Here is a 23,296-nt window from a genome sequence, read left to right as displayed (position 1 = left end):
TATTTCGTATGAATAAAATGAGGAAATAGTGCATTATCTTAACCATGGAAGAGTCCCTTTAAAATACAACTTTTGTTGTGTGTCCTGCATTACGGGTAATTGTTTGGCATCGAAGGCATCACCCATGTCCAATTGACGTTCAACATTAAATATATTTCAAATAATTTGTAAATTGGCCATAATAAAGTTTCAGATGTTTTTTGTCCGCATGTTTTGCTATAATAACTTATATACGCGGCGTCGGTTAGTGCAAAAAGGCGCTATCTAACACCATACCATTTTTCACATCAAGTGATACATTTGGCGCCACTTGAATATAGTTTTACATCATAAAGGTCTGGAAATTCCTTGAGAGATGCCTAAATTCATATAACTATATCAATACCAATTTTTAAATTATGTGTTCAAGATAGCTTCGTTAAATGCCTGGCACTTCCTATATTTTTATGAACTATTTTCTAGGCTGATATTCAGCTTTTCGCTGGAAGGTATGTGATAAAATACATGGATATTTGGGTAAAGTTTTGTTTAATTTGGCAATTAATTTATAACAAAGCGTTCAAAAATGTATTTTTAACGTTGTTGACGTCAACATTGTTTTATGTACGTAGTCGTAATGCTGGTGTTAAATTGTGATGATTTGAAGAATTGAATTCGTATGGCATGTATTCCAGTTACAAAAACCATTATTCTATGTAATAGTTAGATGGCCTTCAGATAGATCATAATGCTAAGGAATGGGCAGAGTGAGCGTTAGCGACAGAGCCATTCTCAAAAACTTAGATTTCACTTCATGTTATCCAACTGATTTAGAATGTAACTACCGGAATTGCGATACATGAAGAGCATTCTTTTTATTACAAGACACTGGTTGAGTGTGCAAACGTGTTTACTGGCCTGTATTCGTTTTCCGAGTGGTTAAGACCTTAACCACCCCGTCCCACCCAGCACACGATGCAGCTTTTGACACAATAGTAATCATAAATAAATGTCTGAGCTATAGTTTAAGCCATTCTCACATTTATGGTTTTGCGGATAGTTTATGACTATGCAAAGTAATCTTTCCTGAATGTACAAGCTACAAATTATCTGCAATCGACCAAAATATATTGAACATATACTAAAAAGCTCACAGCGCGGACGCTGATGTTGCCGCATTCGCAGCCCTGCAATAGACAGTCGACGCTCTTCCGCAGAAGCTTCAGATTACGTTCTTCGTGACCCTCATTATAAAATAACAAGAATTAAGAATGAAAAGAATCACCTGCGGAAATTTGATAAGTTTATAACTTTGAAGTTATAAATAAATTCCGAAGCTAAAATATAGGCCGGTACTGGACTGCATGGGCAGTTGCTCCAAGCAGCGTGCCACGCTTCCGGGTGCGATTATCAGTAGTTCTAAAACAGAATAGTAAAATTGGTTAAACCAATTGCACCTTCATAATTTATTTTACTGATTCGAATATTTACTTAAGCTTGTTCAACTCCTTCAGATGTTACGGAACGTAACGTCATTTACTTGAAAGTTACTTGTTGTTTTAAATTTGAGGTTTAATGACACAAAATTTAGCCCCGAAACCTCATTGTTTTTACATATCGAAAGTTTGAACATTTGGCTATATGATACAAATAGTCATAGAGAGCGACGTCGTCTGAAGCACTGAACACATTTGACGTTGAGCATAAAATACGCAAAATGCGAGTTATTCTGATATTTTGAATTTGTATGTGTACAAATTTTAAAATTGAATTTCATTATAATTTTTTCAGTGCATATCTTTTATCAATTAACATGAGGTTTTTTCTATAAAATTTTAATATTTATTGACGCCATTCAGGATAAAATTAAAGAAATTATGGTGCCTTTAATGATAACGGGGTTTTCCACTTACCTTCATCGGAAAGATATTTGTTCACATAAATGATTAAAGCAAGCCTACCTCTTTATGCTCATCAATTTTCAGTACATTTAGAAAATATTTCATTTTTGACGGCAAAATTTTGTTTAGGAACGTACCCTATTAAGCTCAGGTAAATTCGAATACACAAATGATATGATCAAATTTCACAACATTTTATTCCAAAAATAGCACAACAAGGGTTGATCAACTTTTTGAAGATTTTACAATACTGATACACTAACAAACACATTTCATCTCATTAGATAAATCACATTTACATTATTTATTTAAAATATAGTTTGGGGGATAAAACTACTGTAAATTTATTTTAATGAACATGGTGCTTATCTATATAATTCGTACTCTGCTGTACTCTATTATAAACCTATGTCTTAAGACATGTTTTTGGCATAATTGATACGTTTCTGTGCCAAAGACACAACCAATGAAATTCTGATAATCTTGAACAACTCCTATTAAATCATATATATTTTAACAAACAATGGACAATATCATAACAAACTAATGCCAGAACAAATATCACATGAGATCAAGACAAATGGAACACATCACCATTAACACTCAGACAAATGGAACACATCAACATAACAGTCATACCAAGAGAATATTGAAAAATAAATTACCATGCTCACACTCAGGCACATGGGAGATAATTACATAGCATAACACTCAGAAATAATGCAACAATTCAACAACAGCCACTTTTTAGAAACAAAGTAAGCTATTCAACTTTAAAATGATCACATGCGGAGACAAAAGGGAGAACTCTATCTTCAATAGGAACAATTCAACAAGAGTCACTTTCAGAAACAAAGGCAGCTAAATTACATGATCACATTCAGAGACAAGAGGAAGAAGTATATAGTTGTAAACTCAGCAACAAAGAGAACAATTCAACATCATCACAATAAGAAACAGAACGAGCTATTCGACACGATCTCACTCATAAATATAGCGTACATTACCACATTATCACACACGGAGACAAAGCTGAAAATTCAACATGGTCACAATTAGAGACATAGGGGACAATTTTACTTTATCACACTAAGCAAAATACATCGGTATCACACAAAGGGACAAATTGCAATGATCAAAATTAAAGACAAAGAGAATATTTAACAGTAACACAATCAGAGATAAAGGAGTAATAAAACACTGATCATATTTGGAGACAAACGGGAACATGCAAAGACAACGATGTCATTTTAAAATGATCACAATCAGAGACAAACAAAAGGCCAATTTTATATACAGTACTCAGCGTCAATTTAACATTATCACTCTCAGGGAAAGGGGGCCTTTTAACATTATCAACACCTCAAATCTGATATTTCGAACAAAGGGGACATCAAAACAAAGTGAGTTTTAGTGACAAAAGAGAAACCTTAACATGTGTTAGCTCATCGTTAAAGGGAGCATCTCATTCAGAGATAAAAGAGAAACCTTAACATGCTTTAGCTCATCGTTAAAGGGAGCATCTCATTCAGAGATAAAAGAGACACCCCTACATGTGCATTTCATCGTGAAAAGGAACATCTCATCATTGTAACAATAGGAGACAATGAACATGTTTCTTTTAATCAGAAATAAAACATTGTGGTACTTTACCTTTAATCAAATTTAGTATATTTTAACATTCTGGTTCTATGGGAAATATCCAATAAGAAAAGATACACTTATTAGCTCTCCATTATTATCCCATGGAAAAGTGGGAAAATATGTATAAGCTTTTATGGTAAAATATTAGGCAAACGTAGGAGTGCTGGCAACATAAGGTTAAACAAAAAAAATTCTTTTGCACATCAGTTTAAGATCATTTTACAAAATAAAATCTTTCTTAAGAAATATTTGTTATAGCGTCTTTCTGTTTCATCAAACCTGTGATTAACTAAGCCTTGAACGACAGTTTAGTTGTTGAAATGTTCATAGCCATCAGGCCAAGTGAAATAGTTGGGAAGGATCAAATTGACTATAGATATGCAACTCTTAATCTAAATAGGCAATCGGTAACAAGAGATCTCGAAAGAAAATCAGCATTTTTACAAAAAAAACCCAGAAAAAATAGGTTTTAACAAGAAGAAAATAACGTACATAAGTTTTTTACCATCTTCCTGTTTAATACTCTACATGATTTACTGGTTTCTTTCCAACATGTCGTAAAAGACAAAACAATACAACAATATTAGGTTTTAACATACAGAAAAGGGAACACGGCTTTTTCAAAAAGTAGGAAAAAGACGTCTTAATCAACAGACATATTATAAACTGTACATGCACTATTTTCCTTCACTAGCCACACATATCTGAAAATCATCATAAAGGCGTTACATCATTTGAAGCATCAAATAACTTTTTTTGGCAATGCAACGATACTAAATTTCAATTAACAATAACATATTTTTACATTTGATCATTTGATATTACAACAATCTCACTGCAAATTAATGAGTTAAAATATCAACTTGAAGAACTACTTTAAAAATAAACAGTGTGTATTTAAAAAAGGCCGCATAAGTTTAAATAAATATATGCTTTGAAACAACAAGTAACCGTTTGAATTTCGTTTTACAGCTACGTCATTAGCAATACTTGAGTGAGGGGCGTTCCATAAGTAGCGGCGTAGAAACACTCTTTTCAAAAAAGGGTATTTAGAATTTTTTTTTATAATATCAATAAAGCTCTGGAATAAGCATTAAGAAACAGAAAATTGTCTTACACTGAAATAAATAAAAAAATCTCTTATATATTCGAATTTACTGGGTCATTTGTTTTCATATGAGATGACCACTCCTGTATACATTTACATACATACATATCCACATTCATAATGTCAACATTTAAAATATCGTAAACACATTTTGAATTTGTTTTTGTCTATTATCATACGAATAATAAAAACTAAATAAAAAAAAACCTTTTCATTAAGATGACACCTTTCAATGGAAAATCCTATATTCTTTTTACAGATCGTATTAACGTTTTCATACATTTCTATATTTCCTTCAGCTCACTCTTGCGAGTCGAATTCTGTCTTCCAAGTGTCTCTTTTAAGTTCCCGAATTCATACAGTATTGTTTTGATGTTTGAACCCGTGACTTTCACCGCGCCACACTATGGATGGACATGTCACTCTGGCGAGTCAAGTTCCGACTCTCGGCCGTCTCTATTGAGTCCCCGGATGTTTACATTTTGTATTGTCTTGGTATTGTAGTCCGCACCATTAACGGTGCCACACCAAGACTGGGCAAATAGACCTTCGACCTCCTCAAGACTTTTTCCCTTGGTTTCCGGTAGCCAGATAAAGAGAACTAAGGCCCAAAACACTGTCAGGCCAGCAAAGTGCCTGAAATGATAAATTGTATAAAATTCAGCCCCTCAACTCTGCCCCGCTCGCACGCAGCATACATTTGCCTCAGAAATGTACATTTACGAGTATATCTTTATCTTACAATCAAAATCTAGGAACAATTCACATTGAGGATGTTTCTGTTAATGGTAATATTAGTCGGTGATATTTCCAGTGAGAGCTATAAAAGTGATATCTTTCTTACCAAAACATTGAAAGTTTTTCTGGGTTATTTGATCGTTACTGAATTTTATGTGTGTTTATGTTAGAGTCATGTGATATCATTGTTACCGAATCACGTGAGGTTTTCTGTGAGAGTTATAAATAGGATGGAGACGAGTAGGTTAAAGATCCAGTTCGTGAATGTTGCCACTGACACAGCTGTATTACGACATCTGGGAGTGTAAATCTCAGAGTTGATAGTCCATGGCATTGGACCAATACCTGCATGTAAATCATAAAATATTACTGTTTTAAAAGTGTTAAAAGGCATACTTATACGGTTATCATAATCATCTGCAGACCTGGTGTACAGGTGTCAAAGTAGATACGGACAAACACATCATCTGTATGTGATATGTGGTGAACAGTTCACAATATATTTTCAGACACATCATCAGCAGACTTTGTGTATAGTTGACAAGGTGTTTTTATTCACACATCATCTGCAGGCCTGGTGAATAGTGACGAGGTATATTCAGACACACACATCATCTGCAGACCAGGTATTCAGCTGACAATGTATATACAGACATACACACATCATCATCTGCAAACCTGGAGACCATGTGAGAAGGTTTATACAGCCACACACAGTATCTGTATATTTTGTGTACACGTGGCAAGATATATTCAGCCACACATCATCTGCAGACCTTGTGCACCGGTAACAAAATTCATACCGACATTCAACATCTGCAGATCTGGATAAGGCGATTAGGTAAACACAAGCTTAGACAAATTATGACAAGGTACACAAAGACATGCATCATCTGCAGACCTGCAGCAAAAGAGACACTGAAGGTAAACACATACCTCAACCAAAAGTGACAACTGCAGACCTTGATTAAGTGTGACAATGTAAACTGTACACACCAAACATGATTCAACAGTGTTAAGGTACATAAAGTCAAGGTCAACATCTGTAAACCTGGGGCAAAGGGGGCGAGGTACAGAACTTTTAAAGGCCCCTACACTTTACACAATCTCTGGTTATAAGATATGTAGAGGGGGTGCTTGACCATCAGGATTTGATTCATTATAATATATATGAGGCTTTGGAAAGGGGAATGGGTGAGAGATGAGTGGGGGAGTTTTGGGCTGATCATAGTAATAAAAACTGCCACGTGTGGGTATAACATTCAACATTGAAATGTTTGGTAATCTAGCTTTAAATGATTGACACAATCATTTAACTAAGTGAATTGTTAGCAGTTACTCTTACCTAGTGTATTAAGAATGCAAATCATATTCACAGTCCCTGTAAAGTTCATCAGTTGTTCAAGCGTTGATTTACACCCCACCCCCTCCCCGCTCCATTAACACAACTTGTTCAGGGATTGATATGACCCTCACTTCCTCGTACTAAACAGATGTTTTTTATTATCCTTTTCTCGTATGACCACACCCTACCTATGTCACAACTTGTTTATTGGTCAAAACTGATAATAAAACAGTGAAACATGAACATATTTCAGAACAGGCAGTGCATAACTCCCACCTCATAGCCTTCTAGTTCAAGCAATTTTATATTCAATTGTTAATAATGCTACTTTTCATATTTAACTCCTTTTTTGATTTATTCTTATTTTATTTTTATAATATTTAAACCTTGGCTCAAAATCCTTACCCTTAATGATCCATTATCAGTAAATATACACCCTTGAATACAGAATGATCATGTCGTTCGCTTCCAAATTAAATTAAAATAAGATCAGTGAATGTGATCATTACGCTCCCTCAATGTATTATGTTTCATAATTGTGTAAATTTATGAAATGTATCATTACAAAAGTTAATTTCAGAAAATAGTGTACTCCCTTTTATACCATGATGTTAATCATTATATTATGGTTGAAGTTCATTTTCAAAGCCTCTTTATGTGTAACTGTATAATATGTTCATTGCAATTCTCATTTTGTGATGCATGTATGACATGCGTTTACTGAATAAATTTGAAACTTAAAACTTGAAACTCAATGCATCATGGAATGTACGCACGCTAAATATACCATCATAAGTGCATGTTGGATGCTCTTAAACAACCATTATGTAATATAACAAAAAGTGCTTTAAACGGTTGATAAGAGCGTATGGTTGAGTAAATTAGACTATTACACTAATACGCATATCTATTCAGTGTAACTGTTGTTCTCATATAAACACTTGAACAATAACCGTCAAGGGAAAGTATGGTAAAACAGGAACATTATTTTGCTTACGGGGTAAGTTCTCTTTGACGTTATGTTTCTAGTTTCGGTTGCAAAGATTTGTTTATTCATGTGACTGGTCTACTCCCCCTTTTTTGATAAAGTTTTTGCTTTGCACAAAACAAATAAAACGGAGGAAATTAGTCTATTCGAAACAATCGATCGAAAGAAATGATATTCAACAATAAGAAGACCGTATAATATAACGCGTAAGTCTACCATACATTTATCATAAAATGATTAGTTTCACTTGCCACAATAGTGGGCGTTTTCGCAATATTTATTTTTTTGTTTATAGATTTTGTAGTTTATTGAATTCTCTGTAACGTGTCTGCTCAGAACAAAATACACCGATAGACTGTTTATTATGGTATATATTACACAAAAACACGGACAGGTTTTGCCCATGACGCCCCCCCCCCACCCACGGAACTCCACAAACTGTTAAGGCGTAGATTTGGCATTGGCATATCCACATCCACAGCAATGGTTAAGGCGTTGAAATAACCCCCATGCACACAATTGATTCAGGCGTCGATATGACAACCCCATCCCCAACAATTGTTCGAGTATTGATATGACCCCATCTAAACCCGTTTTTCAGGCGTTTATATCATGCCCCTTCCGCACCAATTATTTACGCGTCGTCAATATATCAACCTATCTCAACAAATGATCCTCCCACCGACGCCAATCGTTCAGGCGTTGATATGACCCCCTCTTAACCAATTGTTCAGGCATTTAAATAACCAATTGTCCAGGCGTCGTCGGTATAATGAACTCACCCAATATATGCCCACAACCAAACCAATTCTTCAGGCGTTTATATCAACCCCATTTACATCAATAGTTCAGGTGTCGATATAACCACCTACAGTAAAAAAATGACCCGCCCCTCCCCACCCACGCCTATAAAATACTTTATCACTGTACCATCCCTAAATATGATATCAGCAGTGGTTACACCATCCCCAAATACTATATTATCGATCACTGTTCGCCCCCTAAATGCTGCAATTTAAATGAATGTTTGTCGTGTATACGCAGCTTTATCGCATATGTAACATCCCGTAATACTATATTAGTAGTGGTAACACCCCTAATACCTTATTATCTGTGACTATGCGCACCCTAAATGCCACACAATTAGAGAGTGTTTTTCCCTGTTATGTCTTATCACCAGTGAACGCCTACTTAACATTCCACTGTCAGTGACTATACGCACCCTAAATGCCACATAATAATTAAATGATCTTCCCTTAAATGTTGCATCACCAGTGAGTGTACGCCCGCTAAAGGTTACATTATCAGCGGTTGTACGCCCCCTAAATGCCACATAATAAGTAAATGATCGTCTCTTAAATATTGCATCACCAGTGAGTGTACGCCCGCTAAAGGTTACATTATCAGCGATTTTACGCCCCCTAAAGCTGCATCATTAGTGATGGTATGCCCCCATAAACACTACATAATCAGTAAATGTACGCCTATATTACGCTTGACTGTAAGTGATTTAGCCCATAGCTGCTACATTATCAGTGAATGTATACCCAATAATCGCTATCTCAGTATTCACAGTTACTGTAGGCATTCTAAACGCTTATTCATAAGTGATAGTGCGGCTCCTAAATGTTGCATCATAAGTGAATGTATGCCCCTTCAACGCTTAAATATCATCACTGATTGTTCTCCCTCTACATTTCAGTAACTGTACGTTTACTTAACGCGGCACCATAAATTATTGTAAGCCCCCCTAAATGCTACAGAAACTTTGACTTTACGCCCCCTATCATCCCTGATTGTAAACTTTCTAAATGTTGCATCATTAATGATTTTACGCCACCTAAATGCTGCATCTTCAATGATTGAACTCCACCTAAATTCTGCATTATTAATGATTGTACGCCACCTCAATGCTGCATTATCAATGATTGAACGCCACCTAAATGCTGCATCATCAGTGATTGAGCGCCACCTAAATGCTGCATCATTAATGATTGTACGCCACCTAGATGTTGCAGCAATAATGATTGTATGCCACTTAAATGCTGCATCGTTAATGATTGTACGTCACCTAGGTACTGCAACAATAATGATTGTACGCCACCTAAATGCTGCATCATTAATGATCGTACGCCACCTAGATGCTGCATCATTAATGATTGTACGCCACCTAGATGCTGCATCATTAATGATTGTACGCCACCTATATGCTGCATCATTAATGATTGTACGCCACCTAGATGCTGCATCATTAATGATTGTACGGGCATTGATAACCCCGATCCTCACAGGTAGTCCGGGCATTGATAACCCCAATCCTCACCAGTTTTTCGGCCCCAATCCTCACCAGCTGTTCAGGCATTGATAACCCCGATCCTCACCAGTTGCCTGGGCATTGATAACCCCGATCCTCAGCGGTTGTCCGGACATTGATAACCCCCATCCTCACCAGTTTATCGGGCAAATTTGCAGATTGAATTGTACAAGGCGCAAGATATAAGAGAGTCAAATACAACATTCCAAATCAAAACGCAGATTTTATAACACTTTATTATATATTTTACTTGATAAATCACTTTATACACATGCATGCTTTCATAATCACTGCCATTTAAATTACGCAAAAGCATGTGTTTGTCTATCTCGAAGCTGGCCGGAGATGACCGTGATGTTACGATTGGCTAATCAGGTGCGCTTTAACCAAATGGCATCAATGTTATGATGTTAATGTGAACAAATTTGCTGATACATTATTTAGTTTAGAGTTAATGTAAGCATTGTTCGAGTCGCAGAATCGGAAAATAGAGCCATCAAAAGCCCACATGCGTGTCTGTTATGGAATGCTGCCCTAATAGGACATTTCCGGTAAACCTGATACTGTAGACGTATGATGTATCAATGAGGATCACTTATAATTTCTAAAATATTAGCTCAGAACTCCTTTACTAAAATAATCATTTGTAACGTAGCATAATAATATATGCTCTTATGCTTTCGTCCACAGAATAAATAAAGTTGACACCGATTTCACCTAACAAAAGTAAAAAGTAAATTTAAGTCTACACGCATTCGTTTGCCCTAAGTCATAATGTGGCAAGAAAATATCTACATTGTTCTCACAGCTATGAATGGTTACATTTCAATGATACTCGGTGAATTATATATAATTCAGTGATATTCGTATTATTGCATCGTAGGGGGAATTCTAATGAATGTTTGTCCAGTCCTTGATCCTCGAATGACCTTTTGTCAATCTTGCTTCCCTCAGTAATCAGACTCCGACAGAGGTTTTACAGTTCAACGCACGAAACATGACTGCACTGGTCAGCTTCTTTTTTTCAGATGTCCATATACAGCTGCCCTGTGCTTAATTAGTGAAACCGTATTATGAAAGTATGTGGGAAAATTGTACAAGGCCAGTTATTAAGATTTCTCATTCACCTACCTTATTGGGTTATTAACCTGTTGTAGAGTTGTTTTTGTTTTGTTTTGGGTTTGTTGTAGAGTTGCATCGTTCCATATCACTTCATTAAGTACACAAGGCGGAGCTTTCAAAGTAGGCAGCACTGTCAAGTGGGTGTGTTTTGTTTAACGGATTGATATGAATCAATTTACGTTTTACTAAATTTATTTGCAAACAATGAGAAGTAAGTGGTGCATATTTGTGTACATAATTGTTTGCACTACCCTTTGATACTGTCAGCAGTTTGAAACAATTATTAAGGGAAGATAAAGCTAAACAAAAACAATACTAAGCTTGAAAGGTAATCTCTACCCTAAAACAGGAAGTTACTAGTTTCGTTTCAAAAATATTTGTCAATTCATGTTTACGTTCTGTTAAATGACAGAAGTTTTGTTGAGCAGAAATATAAAGACTACACCGAATAAAATCTGGCACTGGACAGTTATCAGATTGGCTAATAGTATTTGTAAGTATACTTTACATTTATATTCTAGTGAACGTTATGTTTAGATTAGTTTGAAATTGTATAATTCGATTTGAAATAGGAAATTTAATATCAGAATTGACTTCCGCATAAATTTTCGAAATCATTGCGCTTCATATTTATTATGTTTGCTTATAAGGCGACATAATGTCTGACATATCATAATAAAATCTTAATGAAAGTAATTGTTCGAAACTTGCGCTTAACGAAAATGATGGTTTTGCCATATAAAGCGATGCATTTTGATAACATTTTTTTGGGAAAAAATATAAACCACTAAAATATTAGCAAATTAAGGGGAAGGGACGTTCCCGACAGCCCCACCCCGTATAATTGCCTATGTGCATCTAAGTCAATATCGGACACGCCCATATGCAGCAAATCATTTATTTAATTATGTAGGAGGGGCGCACATCAAACGATACGCCCTAAAACCCCGCGTTTTAACATCTAATTCTGCTTGTTTATTTGTGGACATTATCAAAATGTATTGTTTAACCTTTATATATTTTATTATATACATTTATGAAGGTTTTAACATTTGCAAATTATATTTTCAGTATCAAATGAAATTTGAGTAAGTCTTTAAAAATACATACAATTATTTAAAACGGAACTTAATACAGCAGTATTCAACGATTGACAAGATTGGCAGCTCCTTCAATGTCTATACCCACCAATGTGATTTGAAGATTTGAATGGAGATGTAAGAGAATAAATCAGTTTAGATGGAATGATTTGTTAAAACGCCAGGATTAAAAACGCATACATCTAAATTAAAGTCAGGGAAAAGAAAGACTAGATACTTAAGTTGAAATGTGTTATGGCAAGTGCATTATGCATTTTTCATTTTAAATAGAACGTAAAATTAAGGTAGTTAGACCCTAATGGGCATTATTTCAAATTATGATCATTTTGATAATTTATATGTACTCGTATTTACTGAATTCAAAACCAAAATTTAAAAGATTTTGTTCGTCAAGTAACAATTCTATTTGAACTTTAATTAGCCTACACCCATTTCAAAATGCTTGTTAAAACAGAGAGAGAGAGAGAGAGAGAGAGAGAGAGAGAGAGAGAGAGAGAGAGAGAGATTTTTTATTTCTTCCGATCTGAACAGACATGGAACATTATAATCAGAACAAATTGAAAGAAAACATACAGAACAAAACTTGACATTAATTTTATTGAACAAACGAAAATGTAAGATATGAAGAATGACTATATAAAATACAAATGAATAATACTGTATGATAACTATGCATCTTTACATATTCTTATATAGAGTGAATGAAACATCGTTTTATTATATCATTTACCACTCCTCATTTTAAGACGTTTGACAGTTATTTATGTTATACATAATTATATATAATCATGTCTTGTTCATGTTTTGAATTCATACCGTGTAAGCCAAAAGTAACCTAAACGATGAAGAGCGAAAGTCTAGATCATTACGCAAGATACAGTAAGAATCCTTTGTTCCACACCCTTTTCAACATTTTGGTATACTTTGGTATCATAGTAGCAAAAGTTCACTTCTTTTCCTAAATAAATCATTGTTGATCACATCATCAACAAATATAATCAAACTGTACTAAAAATAGCAATATGGTTTTACAATTTTAACATATTGTTTTACTGTCTCGATTAAAATATTATAGAGTTTGAATTTCCCAAATACCTATTTAAGCCAAGCCAGCAAATTTATTATTAAATTATATATTATTTATATTAAATATTACAATATTTAATTACTGTTTAATGAAAATTCAAAATGATAATTTAAAACTAAAACAAATAATAACAATAATATTCGTGCTTTTGGGTGGATTCGAACCTATACCTTAAAACTCTCAGACGATTTGTAGTTATGTAATGAACAACTTAGGCTAATTCATTCAAATTGAAGAGTTTCAACTGAATGCTTTCATAAGGGATGTGCTACCTTAAATATATCGTATTTAAAATAGTTGAAGCATGTGTATTTATATTTTTAAGTAGAACGTGTATAAAAAACATACTTTTAGGAGTCGATGTACGAGTTGTTTGAAATGCCGCTGTCACATGTGACCAATAACGATTCATATGACATCATTCATTGGTAGTGCACATTAACCTTGGAGCACCACTCTTCTTGAGCACAGACTATACATGATTTCTGCGTCCAATACAACAATCGTAATAACAGAGACAAGCCTCCTAGCCTAAAACATTATCCTCAACAAGATCCTGATAAAAAGCAAAAGCAAAAGGATCGAGGTCAAACAAGCATTAAGCAAGAGAGAAAACAAATGCTACAATACATGGAACATAACATACTAGGTAGAAATTATGTTTAAGAATGGATTAAAAAAGTTTAAGAAAGGGTGGTCGAGTACAAACAAATGTTACAAGCCAAGTAAGTTTTATAATAACATTAAATGTAACCAAGATCCTGATTGATTGACACAATTATCTAGGACATACAAACATCAAAACAGCCGATAGACAAAACAATGTAAGGCAACAAATAATAACAATCTTTTCAAAAAAATAGTTGTTAATATATATATATATATATATATATATATATATATATATATATATATATATATATATATATATATATATATATATATATATATATATATATACAGATATTTTTCAGGCTATAAGACATCTATGAAATATCTTCATAGGTAAATGTTATACATGGACAATATACTTATTTCAGCTTTCCGGGTAGTGTTCGCTTCTTACCAAGGCCTCTCGGGCTCGATCCGGCCTGTGCGTTTGTGAGTTTGGTTGGTTGTCACCAAGCCGGACAATCGGGTTTATCCGGGCGCTCAGGTTTCTTCTACAACACAAGACCACACTCTCGTACAGCATCGTTCCAGTGACATTGACTTACCACAGGTAATATCATTTTTTTGCAATCGTTGTGAAATGTTAAACAAATCAACTTCTGTTTTAATCTATTCATAATCCATTGATCGTTACTCTATGTTTTCATAAATATTCACAAATACGGTGTCAGTGACCTTCAGCGTTAACCTACGAACCCCTAGTCATCTACTGATCAAGATCAACCTAAAGTAATCGCGCAAACAATGTGTCACAGTACAGTCAGTGTGTCCTAACATATGACATATTTGGCATACATAATGATTGACCCTAACCTTGATATTCGACCTACTGACAGTGACAACCAAATGGGTCAGCTAATGGTCATATGCAACTGTACCACTTCGTTTGAAGCGAACCATGAGTTTTTTTGCAGAGGAATATTAGGAAAAAACACGCACTGTTTTTCATGCTGTTTTATAAAACAATAGTTTTGTCTTTATGTTAACTATTCATAGCAACTGAAGTTCTATGACCTTTGATAAAATCATTGTGTGTTTATCATTGACAAAATATTTCAGTCACTTATTATCCGTAACTTCACACGATCACACAAACAATACCTTACGTCTACTGTCAAAGGCAGCCCTATTGAAGTCATATGATTCTATTTACGGACACAATGTTAAACACGCTATATCTCGTGGCTAGCTTTTAATACAATATAGGGATATCAACTTACCATGGGCATAATAGTATAAAGATTGCAAGCAAAAGAACTCAATCACTACTTAAAGCAATTAATTTAGTTTATATCATAGCATAGTTTTAGTTATCATATTTTTGTTATACATATGTTCTTTTGTAAAACTTGATGAATGTTTTAGTAATAAGGGTTTAAAGCACACAATATAGGTTGATGCAAAATATATAGAAATACAATAGCATAAGACTTAGGTACAGATAAAACAATAGCTTTATCAATATTCTTTTGTTCAATTATTAGCTTCGTGGTCAAAAATAACCAAGTTAAAAATCACCGAGCGTTCGCGATTTTTTGTTATCTGTACCTGAATCATAAGCATTTTTAGTATTAATTTCAAATAAGTTAAACACGACATTGCGTTGAATTTAAAAACTAACATGTTTTTCATCAACCTGTAGTGTGTGCCTTTAAGAGCAAGAAATGTACTTGAGTACTCAGTTTTGTTTTGTATATTTAACGACCTTACTAAGTACATGAAATTGGTTAAATAATATATAAAAAACTATGCTATAAGAAACTTTTAGTTCCTTTTCCCTAACATTATACTACGATTATAAATGATGAGCTTGGTTGAGAATATATACCAGAGAATTTTCGATAAGCTTGGATCGAAGAACGATCATGATATTAGTTCTTAAGTGTATTGAAAGCTTAGGTTGGGTGATTTGACATCTTCTGATCGTCTGGTTCCAAAATCATTACTGGTCACAAGCTCCTATAAGTGAACGGTCATGGTTATTGGTCAGCATACTATTAGCCATGATATCTTCTGACCGTTTGCTCCCCCAAAACAGCTGGTCACGGGCAGCTACAGCTGAATGTTCACGGTAACTAATTCGTCTTTCGTTGATTCGCTTTACAGTTATTGTGGTGACGATACTTAAAAAACTGTTGCCTCTAAACCGGGTTTATATTTGATTTTTTGACAACATGGCTTGTCTATGTAGCTTTTTTTGTAGAATGGACGCCCATTCTTACGTTCAACATAACGACCAACATTTGCATTGTGCTCTGTTTGATCCCTTCGTTGAAGTAGACACCAACAATTCACGTAAAAAACAACAACAAAAAAACAACATAAAATACCATATTTAAGCCTTTATTAAGTGACTTTCCCTCTCCCAAGCCCGTTTATATTACACAACTTATGTGTATTGATCTTAATTTTTATTTTTGTCTGCTGTCTATCAGATAACAGATCTGAGTGTCTTTTTTAATAGCCGAAAGCCGTACAAAACATATCATGGATCTTGGATGTTTTTTGGGAGTGAATTGGGACTTTTTTTCCATCCTGTCGAAATGAAGTTGGAGGCTTTTTTCACCCTGAAGGGGGAGGTTTTATCAAAAATGACATGGACGTTTTTTCCATGGTATATTTTGTCCTACATTCATTGATATGATTTAACCATAGTGAATCCAAATTTGGATATTACAATATTGACCATGTACCAAAAGGTTAGAAATATAGCAGTTATATCACTATTATATAACTCTTATTTGTTTATTTCACATGGGGAAAATAAAGATATACATTGGCTATGCATATTCTTTTATATATAATAATTATATGCCCTTTTGAAAACTTTGTGTATTATAGCCCTGTTGTCGGATGCATCCTTTGTGTAAAGCCTTGGTTTCGGAAAACCCAGTGGTTATTGCCCTGGTTTCTGAGCATCCACTATTTAATGCCCTGGTATAAGAGCATACCCTGTGTATTGCTCTTGCTTCGGGGAAGCCCATGTTTATTGCCCTTGTGTCTAAGAATCCCCTGTGTATTGCCCTGACGTCTGAGCATCCCCTGTGTATTACCCTGACGTTTGAGCATCCCCTGTGTATTGCCCTGACGTCTGAGCACCCCCTGTGCATTGCCCTGACGTCTCAGCATCCTCTGTGTATTGCCATGACGTCGGATCATCTCCTATGTATTTACAAAGCGTCGGAGCAATTCCTGGGTATTGCTGAGGTGTCTGAGCATCCCCTGTACATTGCCCTTATGTCTGAGCATCCCATGTGTATTTCCCTGACGTCTGAGCATCCCTTGTGTATTGCCCTGACGTCTGAGCATCCTCTGTGTATTGCCATGACGTCGGATCATCTCCTATGAATTTACATAGCGTCTGAGCAATTCCTGGGTATTGCCCAGGTGTCTGAGCATCCCTTGTTAATTGCCTTGATGTCTGAGCATCCCCTGTGTATTTCTATGATTTCCGAACATCTTCTGTGTATTGCCCTTACGTCTGAGCATCTCATGTGTATTGATCTAGCGTTTGAGCATCCCCTGTGTATTGCCCTGACGTCGAAGCAATCCCTGTGTATTGTCCAGGTGTCTGAGCAACCCCTGTGTATTTCCCTGACGTCTGAGTATCTCCTGTGTATTGCCCTTACGTTTGAGTATCTCCTGTGTATTGACCTAGCGTCGGAGCATCCCCTGTGTATTGCACATAAGTATGACCATCTCCTGTGTATTGCCCTGACGTCTGAGCATCCTCTGTGTATTGCCCTGACATCTGGGCATCTCCTGTGTATTTCCCTTACGTCGGAGCATCCCCTGTGTATTACCCAGGTGTCAGAGCTTCCCACGTGTATTGTCCTGACGTCTGAGCATCCCCTGTGTATTGGCCTGACGTCTGACCATCTCCTGTGTATTGCCCTGAAGTCTTACCATCTCCTGTGTATTGACCTAGCGTCGGAGCATCCCCTGTGTTTTGACCTAGCGTCGGAGCATCCCCTGTGTATTGCTAATGTATCAGGGTATTTCCCGTGTATTGCCCTGACGTCTCAGCATCCCTTGTGTATGAGCCTGACGTCTGAGCATCTATTGTGTATTGCCTTGACGTCTGAGCATATCCTGTGTACTGCCCTGACGTCTGAGCGTCCTCATTGTATTGCCCTGACATCTGGACATCTCCCGTGTATTGACCTAGCGTCTGAGCATCGCCTGTTTACTGTCAAAGTGTCTGAGCATCCCCTGTGTATTGCCCTGACTTCTGGGCATCACTTGATTATTGCCCTGACGTCTGGGCATCCCTTATGTATTGCCCTTATATCTGAGCATCACCTGTGTAATGCCCTGACATCTGAGCATCTCCTGTGTAGTGCCCTTGTGTCAGAGCATTCCTGGGGTATTGCCCTGACGTCTGAGCATCCCCTGTGCATAGACCTAGTATCGGATCATCTCCTGTGTATTTACCTAGCGTCGGAGCATCTCCTGTGTATTTTCCTGACATCTGAGATAATACACACAGGTGGCAGTTTGGATTTCACCCGATGGACGACGTCATACACGTCGGAGCATCCCCTTTTTAAAACGCTCTTCTGCCGGGATGTAAATAAACAAGCACACACGTGCGAGCTCGTGCGACCCCTCTCATTCACACACGGGGACACCCACACGCACTCCCTCTCCCCCCACACGCATCCCCTTTCCCTCCCACACAAATTCACACACGCACACTCCCCCCACACACGCACACATGCACACACACAGCAAACGCGCGCGCGCACACACGCACGCACGCACGCACGCACACACACACACGCACACACGCACACACACACGCACACACACACACGAGAGAGAGAGAGAGAGAGAGAGAGAGAGAGAGAGAGAGAGAGAGAGAGAGAGAGAGAGAGAGAGAAATAGGGAGATAGAGAGAGAGAAATAGGGAGATAGAGAGGATGAGATGAGATGGAGGGATGGATGGTGAGATGAGATTGAGAGAAGAACAGAGATAGTGGATAAGACAGAGGGGAGAGGGATGGACATAGAAAGAGAGACGGAAGGTAAAAGATGAGAAAGGGTAATTGAGGGAGGGACAAAAAGAGACTGGAGGAACATTTGGGAGGGAGGGACAAAGAGGGAAGAATTTAATGTTGCTAAGAAATAAAAACAGTTTTTCCATCATTATAGATTCATGGTTCAAACTGCAGCTACGCCATATATTCCTTAAATATTTCAGGCACTCATAAGGATGGATGCTGTTCCCGGACGAAAGGCACAAATGGCGTATGGATCGGTGACAGACGTCACCTACTGCCAGCCATGCGCGGAGGACGGCAAGAAAATCCTCCCTGAGGCCTTCTGTCCCGTCTGCAAGGAGTTCCTGTGTTCCACCTGCGCCCGAGTACACCGGAATCAGAAAATAACCAAAAGCCACGCCCTCCAAAACAAAAACATTATGCCTCCCTCATTTCGCGAAGAGAGTGAAGATGAAAAGTTTATAGAAACTTGTCAGCTTCATCCTAAAGAGTTTATCAAATATTACTGTCCAAGTCATGATGCACTTTTGTGTGGAGACTGTTTAGTTGAGAATGACGAACATCGCTCTTGCAAAGTAGAGAAAATCATGCAAGTGGCAAAACAATACCAGCAGGGTGCAGAATACAACCGCCTGAAAACAGGACTTGTCCAGACGGCCAGTAACATTGGCAAACTTTTACACGACATACAAGCGATCATGAAATCAGTTGACGAAGAAAGCCTAACCAATATCAATGAGCTTCGCAAATTCAGGAATGAAATTAACCAGTACCTGGATCAAAGGGAGAACGAACTGTTGGCAGAAATTGATCAGAAGAAACGAACATCCAAGAGACTGCTGAATGAACTGAAATTAAAATGCACAAACATGAACTCATCCATTGAGCAACTAAAGTCGGAGCTTCAAGCACAGGACGGCAATGGCAACCAGCTATTAATATTAGGAAAACGAGCTATAAAATGGCTTGCGCGTCTCCAGACAGCCCTGGAAGAGATGCGTAGGAAGAGTGAAGTTCCCCGATACAAGTTTCACCGGGACCCCGCAATTGAGCAGTTAATAGCTTCTAAAAAGACAATAGGACGGTTTCAAGAGGGCGAATCAACGTCGGCGTTAGATCAGCAACAACGACAACAGAGGACTTTGCCACAACAACTCCATCAACACTTTATAGCCTTATCATTTAAAGGTTTGCGTACAACTACTGACTAATTTGACATTTCCTAAGTGATGCAGTTTAAAAGGTTGATTTAAAAAACCTGTTGACGTCGCTCAAATTAACCAGGCACGTTAACGTTACGTTAAAAAAATTTTTTTGTAAATTCACCAAGTGCTTAACAAAAATAACAGATGAAATACTTGGACAAACAATTGTCAGCAAATTTTTGAATGACATGAACTTTAATTGTTTTGGTCTAACAATACGGTATATATACTCAATCATACTTCCAGGTGTATCTGCTTCGGCGGTAGGGCAGCAAGATCGACAACTACTGAAGGAGCAGCTACCACGGCAACACGAAACGATGCAGCAACAACAAGGTTTGTGAACAACCGAAGACAAATTTGACTTTGCCATATGTGATGCAGTCGATAAATCTATTTTCAAAAGCCTTTTGACGTCGCTCAAGGTAACCAGTACTAATCAAAAGCAAAACAAAAAGATTATACGACAAATAATATTCAGCAAATAAAATTAAGATACAAATATACGCAAGGCATGACTTTTGGAAGGATAAATGTTATGTTGTTTGGGTACTATAATACGGTATTTATACTTATTGTATACCCATTATAATTCCAGGCGCTTTACTTCACATATTGTCAAATGCGGTTGTCGGTATTCAACTTATGTTAGTGCAAAACGACTGTTTTCTAATCCGCTTACAAAACATAAACAAATTTATCAATGTTGTAATGACGTCAGAACACAAAACATTGCGTATTCAAAATTGCATTTATTATGAAAACATGTGTATTAGCCACATATATATATTATAAAAGTGTAATTAATATAGCGTTTTCATCAGGAATTTCGTAATCGACTCTCGTGGATTTTTGCAGATATTGTTTTCAATCGCTTAGTGGCTCGTAAAATCCCAATATGCTAACATCCGCTCCATTTTAATACAATATTCTAGACGAAAGCGCAGCACTTATTACCCTTTTATTTTCCTACGCAAGGACGTTTGCTTTGTACTACTTAATATTACCCCTAATCATTTTATACCAACACCGCAACAGCAATGATGATTCATAAAAATATATAAACCGTTGCGATAGGTTTGATCCATTCGTATTTTTAAAAGTAAATACAAACAATTTAAATACTATATTTATACAATTAAGTAGTCTAAAGATCTCATGCTAAAAAATCCCCGAATATTTTGTTTAAATGATATTATTATCATTATTCCTTTTCAAATGTGATGACAAAAACAACTTTTCTTTTTCTTTTTGTTATTTATGATTATGTGTACTTCAAAGGCAGTGCAGACCTAAGCCAGTCCAAGTTCAGCACACAGCCTGACATTTCAGTGAAGACAAAAGGTGATACCAGTGACTGCTTCCTGACCAGTGCGGCCCTCCTACCTGGGAACAGGCTTCTACTGGTAGATTGCGCTAACTACTCGTTGAAACTGGTGGATACCGAGAATAACCAGCTGGTATCCAAGGTGAAACTGACTGATGAGCCATGGGACCTGTGTCTCCTGCCCGGGGACAGGGCAGCCGTCACTCTGCGTGGGAAGAAGAAGATACAGTTCTTATCTACTCAGGGAAATGTCACACTACAGGATGTTGTTAAAATAGATGGACAATGTTTTGGAATAGATTTTTGTGATGGCAAATTGATAGTGTCCTTCCCATGGGAGATTGTGTTGATGGACATGAAGGGAAAGGTGAAGAAGAGTGTGGGCACAGACAGCAGTGGAAAACCTTTGTTTATGTTTCCTGAGTATCTGACAGTGACTAGAAAGGGCCACACTCCTCCGGCCATCTATGTTTCAGACCGGGGCACCAACACCATAACCAAGCTGAGCATCTCACTAGATGTGCTAGAGACGTACACAGATTCGATACTACAATCACCACGTGGTCTGGCAGTCGTGGGGGACAACCAGCTGCTCGTGTGTTACAGTAACAACATCCTGTTACTGGACACGCTCACCGGCAAGATAACCCAACTGCTTGGGAAGGAAGAGGGGATACAGTGGCCAAATAGTGTGGCTTACTGCCAAAAGCAAAAGATGGTGTTTATTGCATGTTGCTCTGGGTTGAATAACTCCGTGAAAGTCTTCAAAAATGTGTAACAATTGAAGTTATTTATTTTAAAATATTGTATAATTATGTCTTTGTGAAAAAACATACTTTTTCAAATTTTACTTATTTAATAGAGTATTTTAATAACAAAATATTATGTATACTGTTATATTTGCTATGCCAACAAGAAGAATAGAACGTTAGTCACACGCAACAGACCTGATTTTGAAAAATGCGTGAAAGTATTTAACTTTGTACAGGTTATTATCAAGTCTTCAACTTAATATAAGTGTAATTTATATATCCAATGTGAACTTATTGTAATGCGTTAGATGTTTTGTAACGCAAACGTAATGTGTGAACTAATTGGAGTGTGTAGGAACAATTGCAATGCTAATTATTTTTAAATATATTCTAAATAATTCCACGTTAAAAGGTTTGACTAAAAAAATTGACGTTTAAATTATGTTGAATTCTAACAATTTCTAAAAGTGACACGTCGTTTAATAACTTGTTATAAGAAAATAATATATGTTTGTGTATTATTAGTTTAAATGTAACAAGCCGATTGTGTATGAATTATAACCACAAGTTGGCTTCCCTCCGCTTGAGAACGAAATGTGCGTAAATGGTGATATCTTTAATTAAATGGACTGTTTGAAAGTCATAAAGCTTAACTATTTTATATGTTACTGTGTAATGATTGTTAAATAATATAGTATAATATAAACTGTTTGTCATTTCTGTTATCAATTTGTATTTACTAAATGTGATGTATACTATTTAGAGGTTAATAGCCTGGCCGTTGAGTGATCATTGGCCCGAGTGACTCATAATGGCCCGAGACGAAGTCTAATACATATGTTTGTTTGTTTTATTTCGTAAGTTTAAAGTCATCTTTTTCAGGTTCACCTGAAATCCAGTTGTGCATTCTTATTTCCTTCTGGCTTCATTGCGATGAGTAAACTCATTCTCAAATTAAATTTAGTTTTTGAGAGTAAGTAGTTTTTTGAGATTAAGCCATAAAGACAAACA

At 36.4% G+C, this 23,296-nt stretch overlaps 1 protein-coding gene across 1 annotated transcript; it reads left to right on the top strand.

Moving 5' to 3' along the window:
• Window positions 1-11,553: 11,553 nt before the first annotated feature.
• On the top strand, window positions 11,554-22,996 carry LOC128218489 (uncharacterized). Its single transcript, XM_052926166.1, has 5 exons — window positions 11,554-11,632; window positions 14,367-14,548; window positions 19,202-20,189; window positions 20,453-20,542; window positions 21,488-22,996. Exons 3-5 carry the CDS (start codon window positions 19,214-19,216, stop codon window positions 22,309-22,311), a joined length of 1,890 nt encoding a protein of 629 aa, XP_052782126.1. The 5' UTR covers window positions 11,554-11,632; window positions 14,367-14,548; window positions 19,202-19,213; the 3' UTR covers window positions 22,312-22,996.
• The last annotated feature ends 300 nt before the right edge of the window (window positions 22,997-23,296 follow it).

The sequence above is a fragment of the Mya arenaria genome, chromosome 14 (genome assembly GCF_026914265.1).
Source record: "Mya arenaria isolate MELC-2E11 chromosome 14, ASM2691426v1".
In the NCBI taxonomy this organism is placed as follows: domain Eukaryota; kingdom Metazoa; phylum Mollusca; class Bivalvia; order Myida; family Myidae; genus Mya; species Mya arenaria.
The sequence above is the reverse complement of the archived record's forward strand: the minus strand, read 5'-3'. Positions and strand labels throughout refer to the sequence as shown.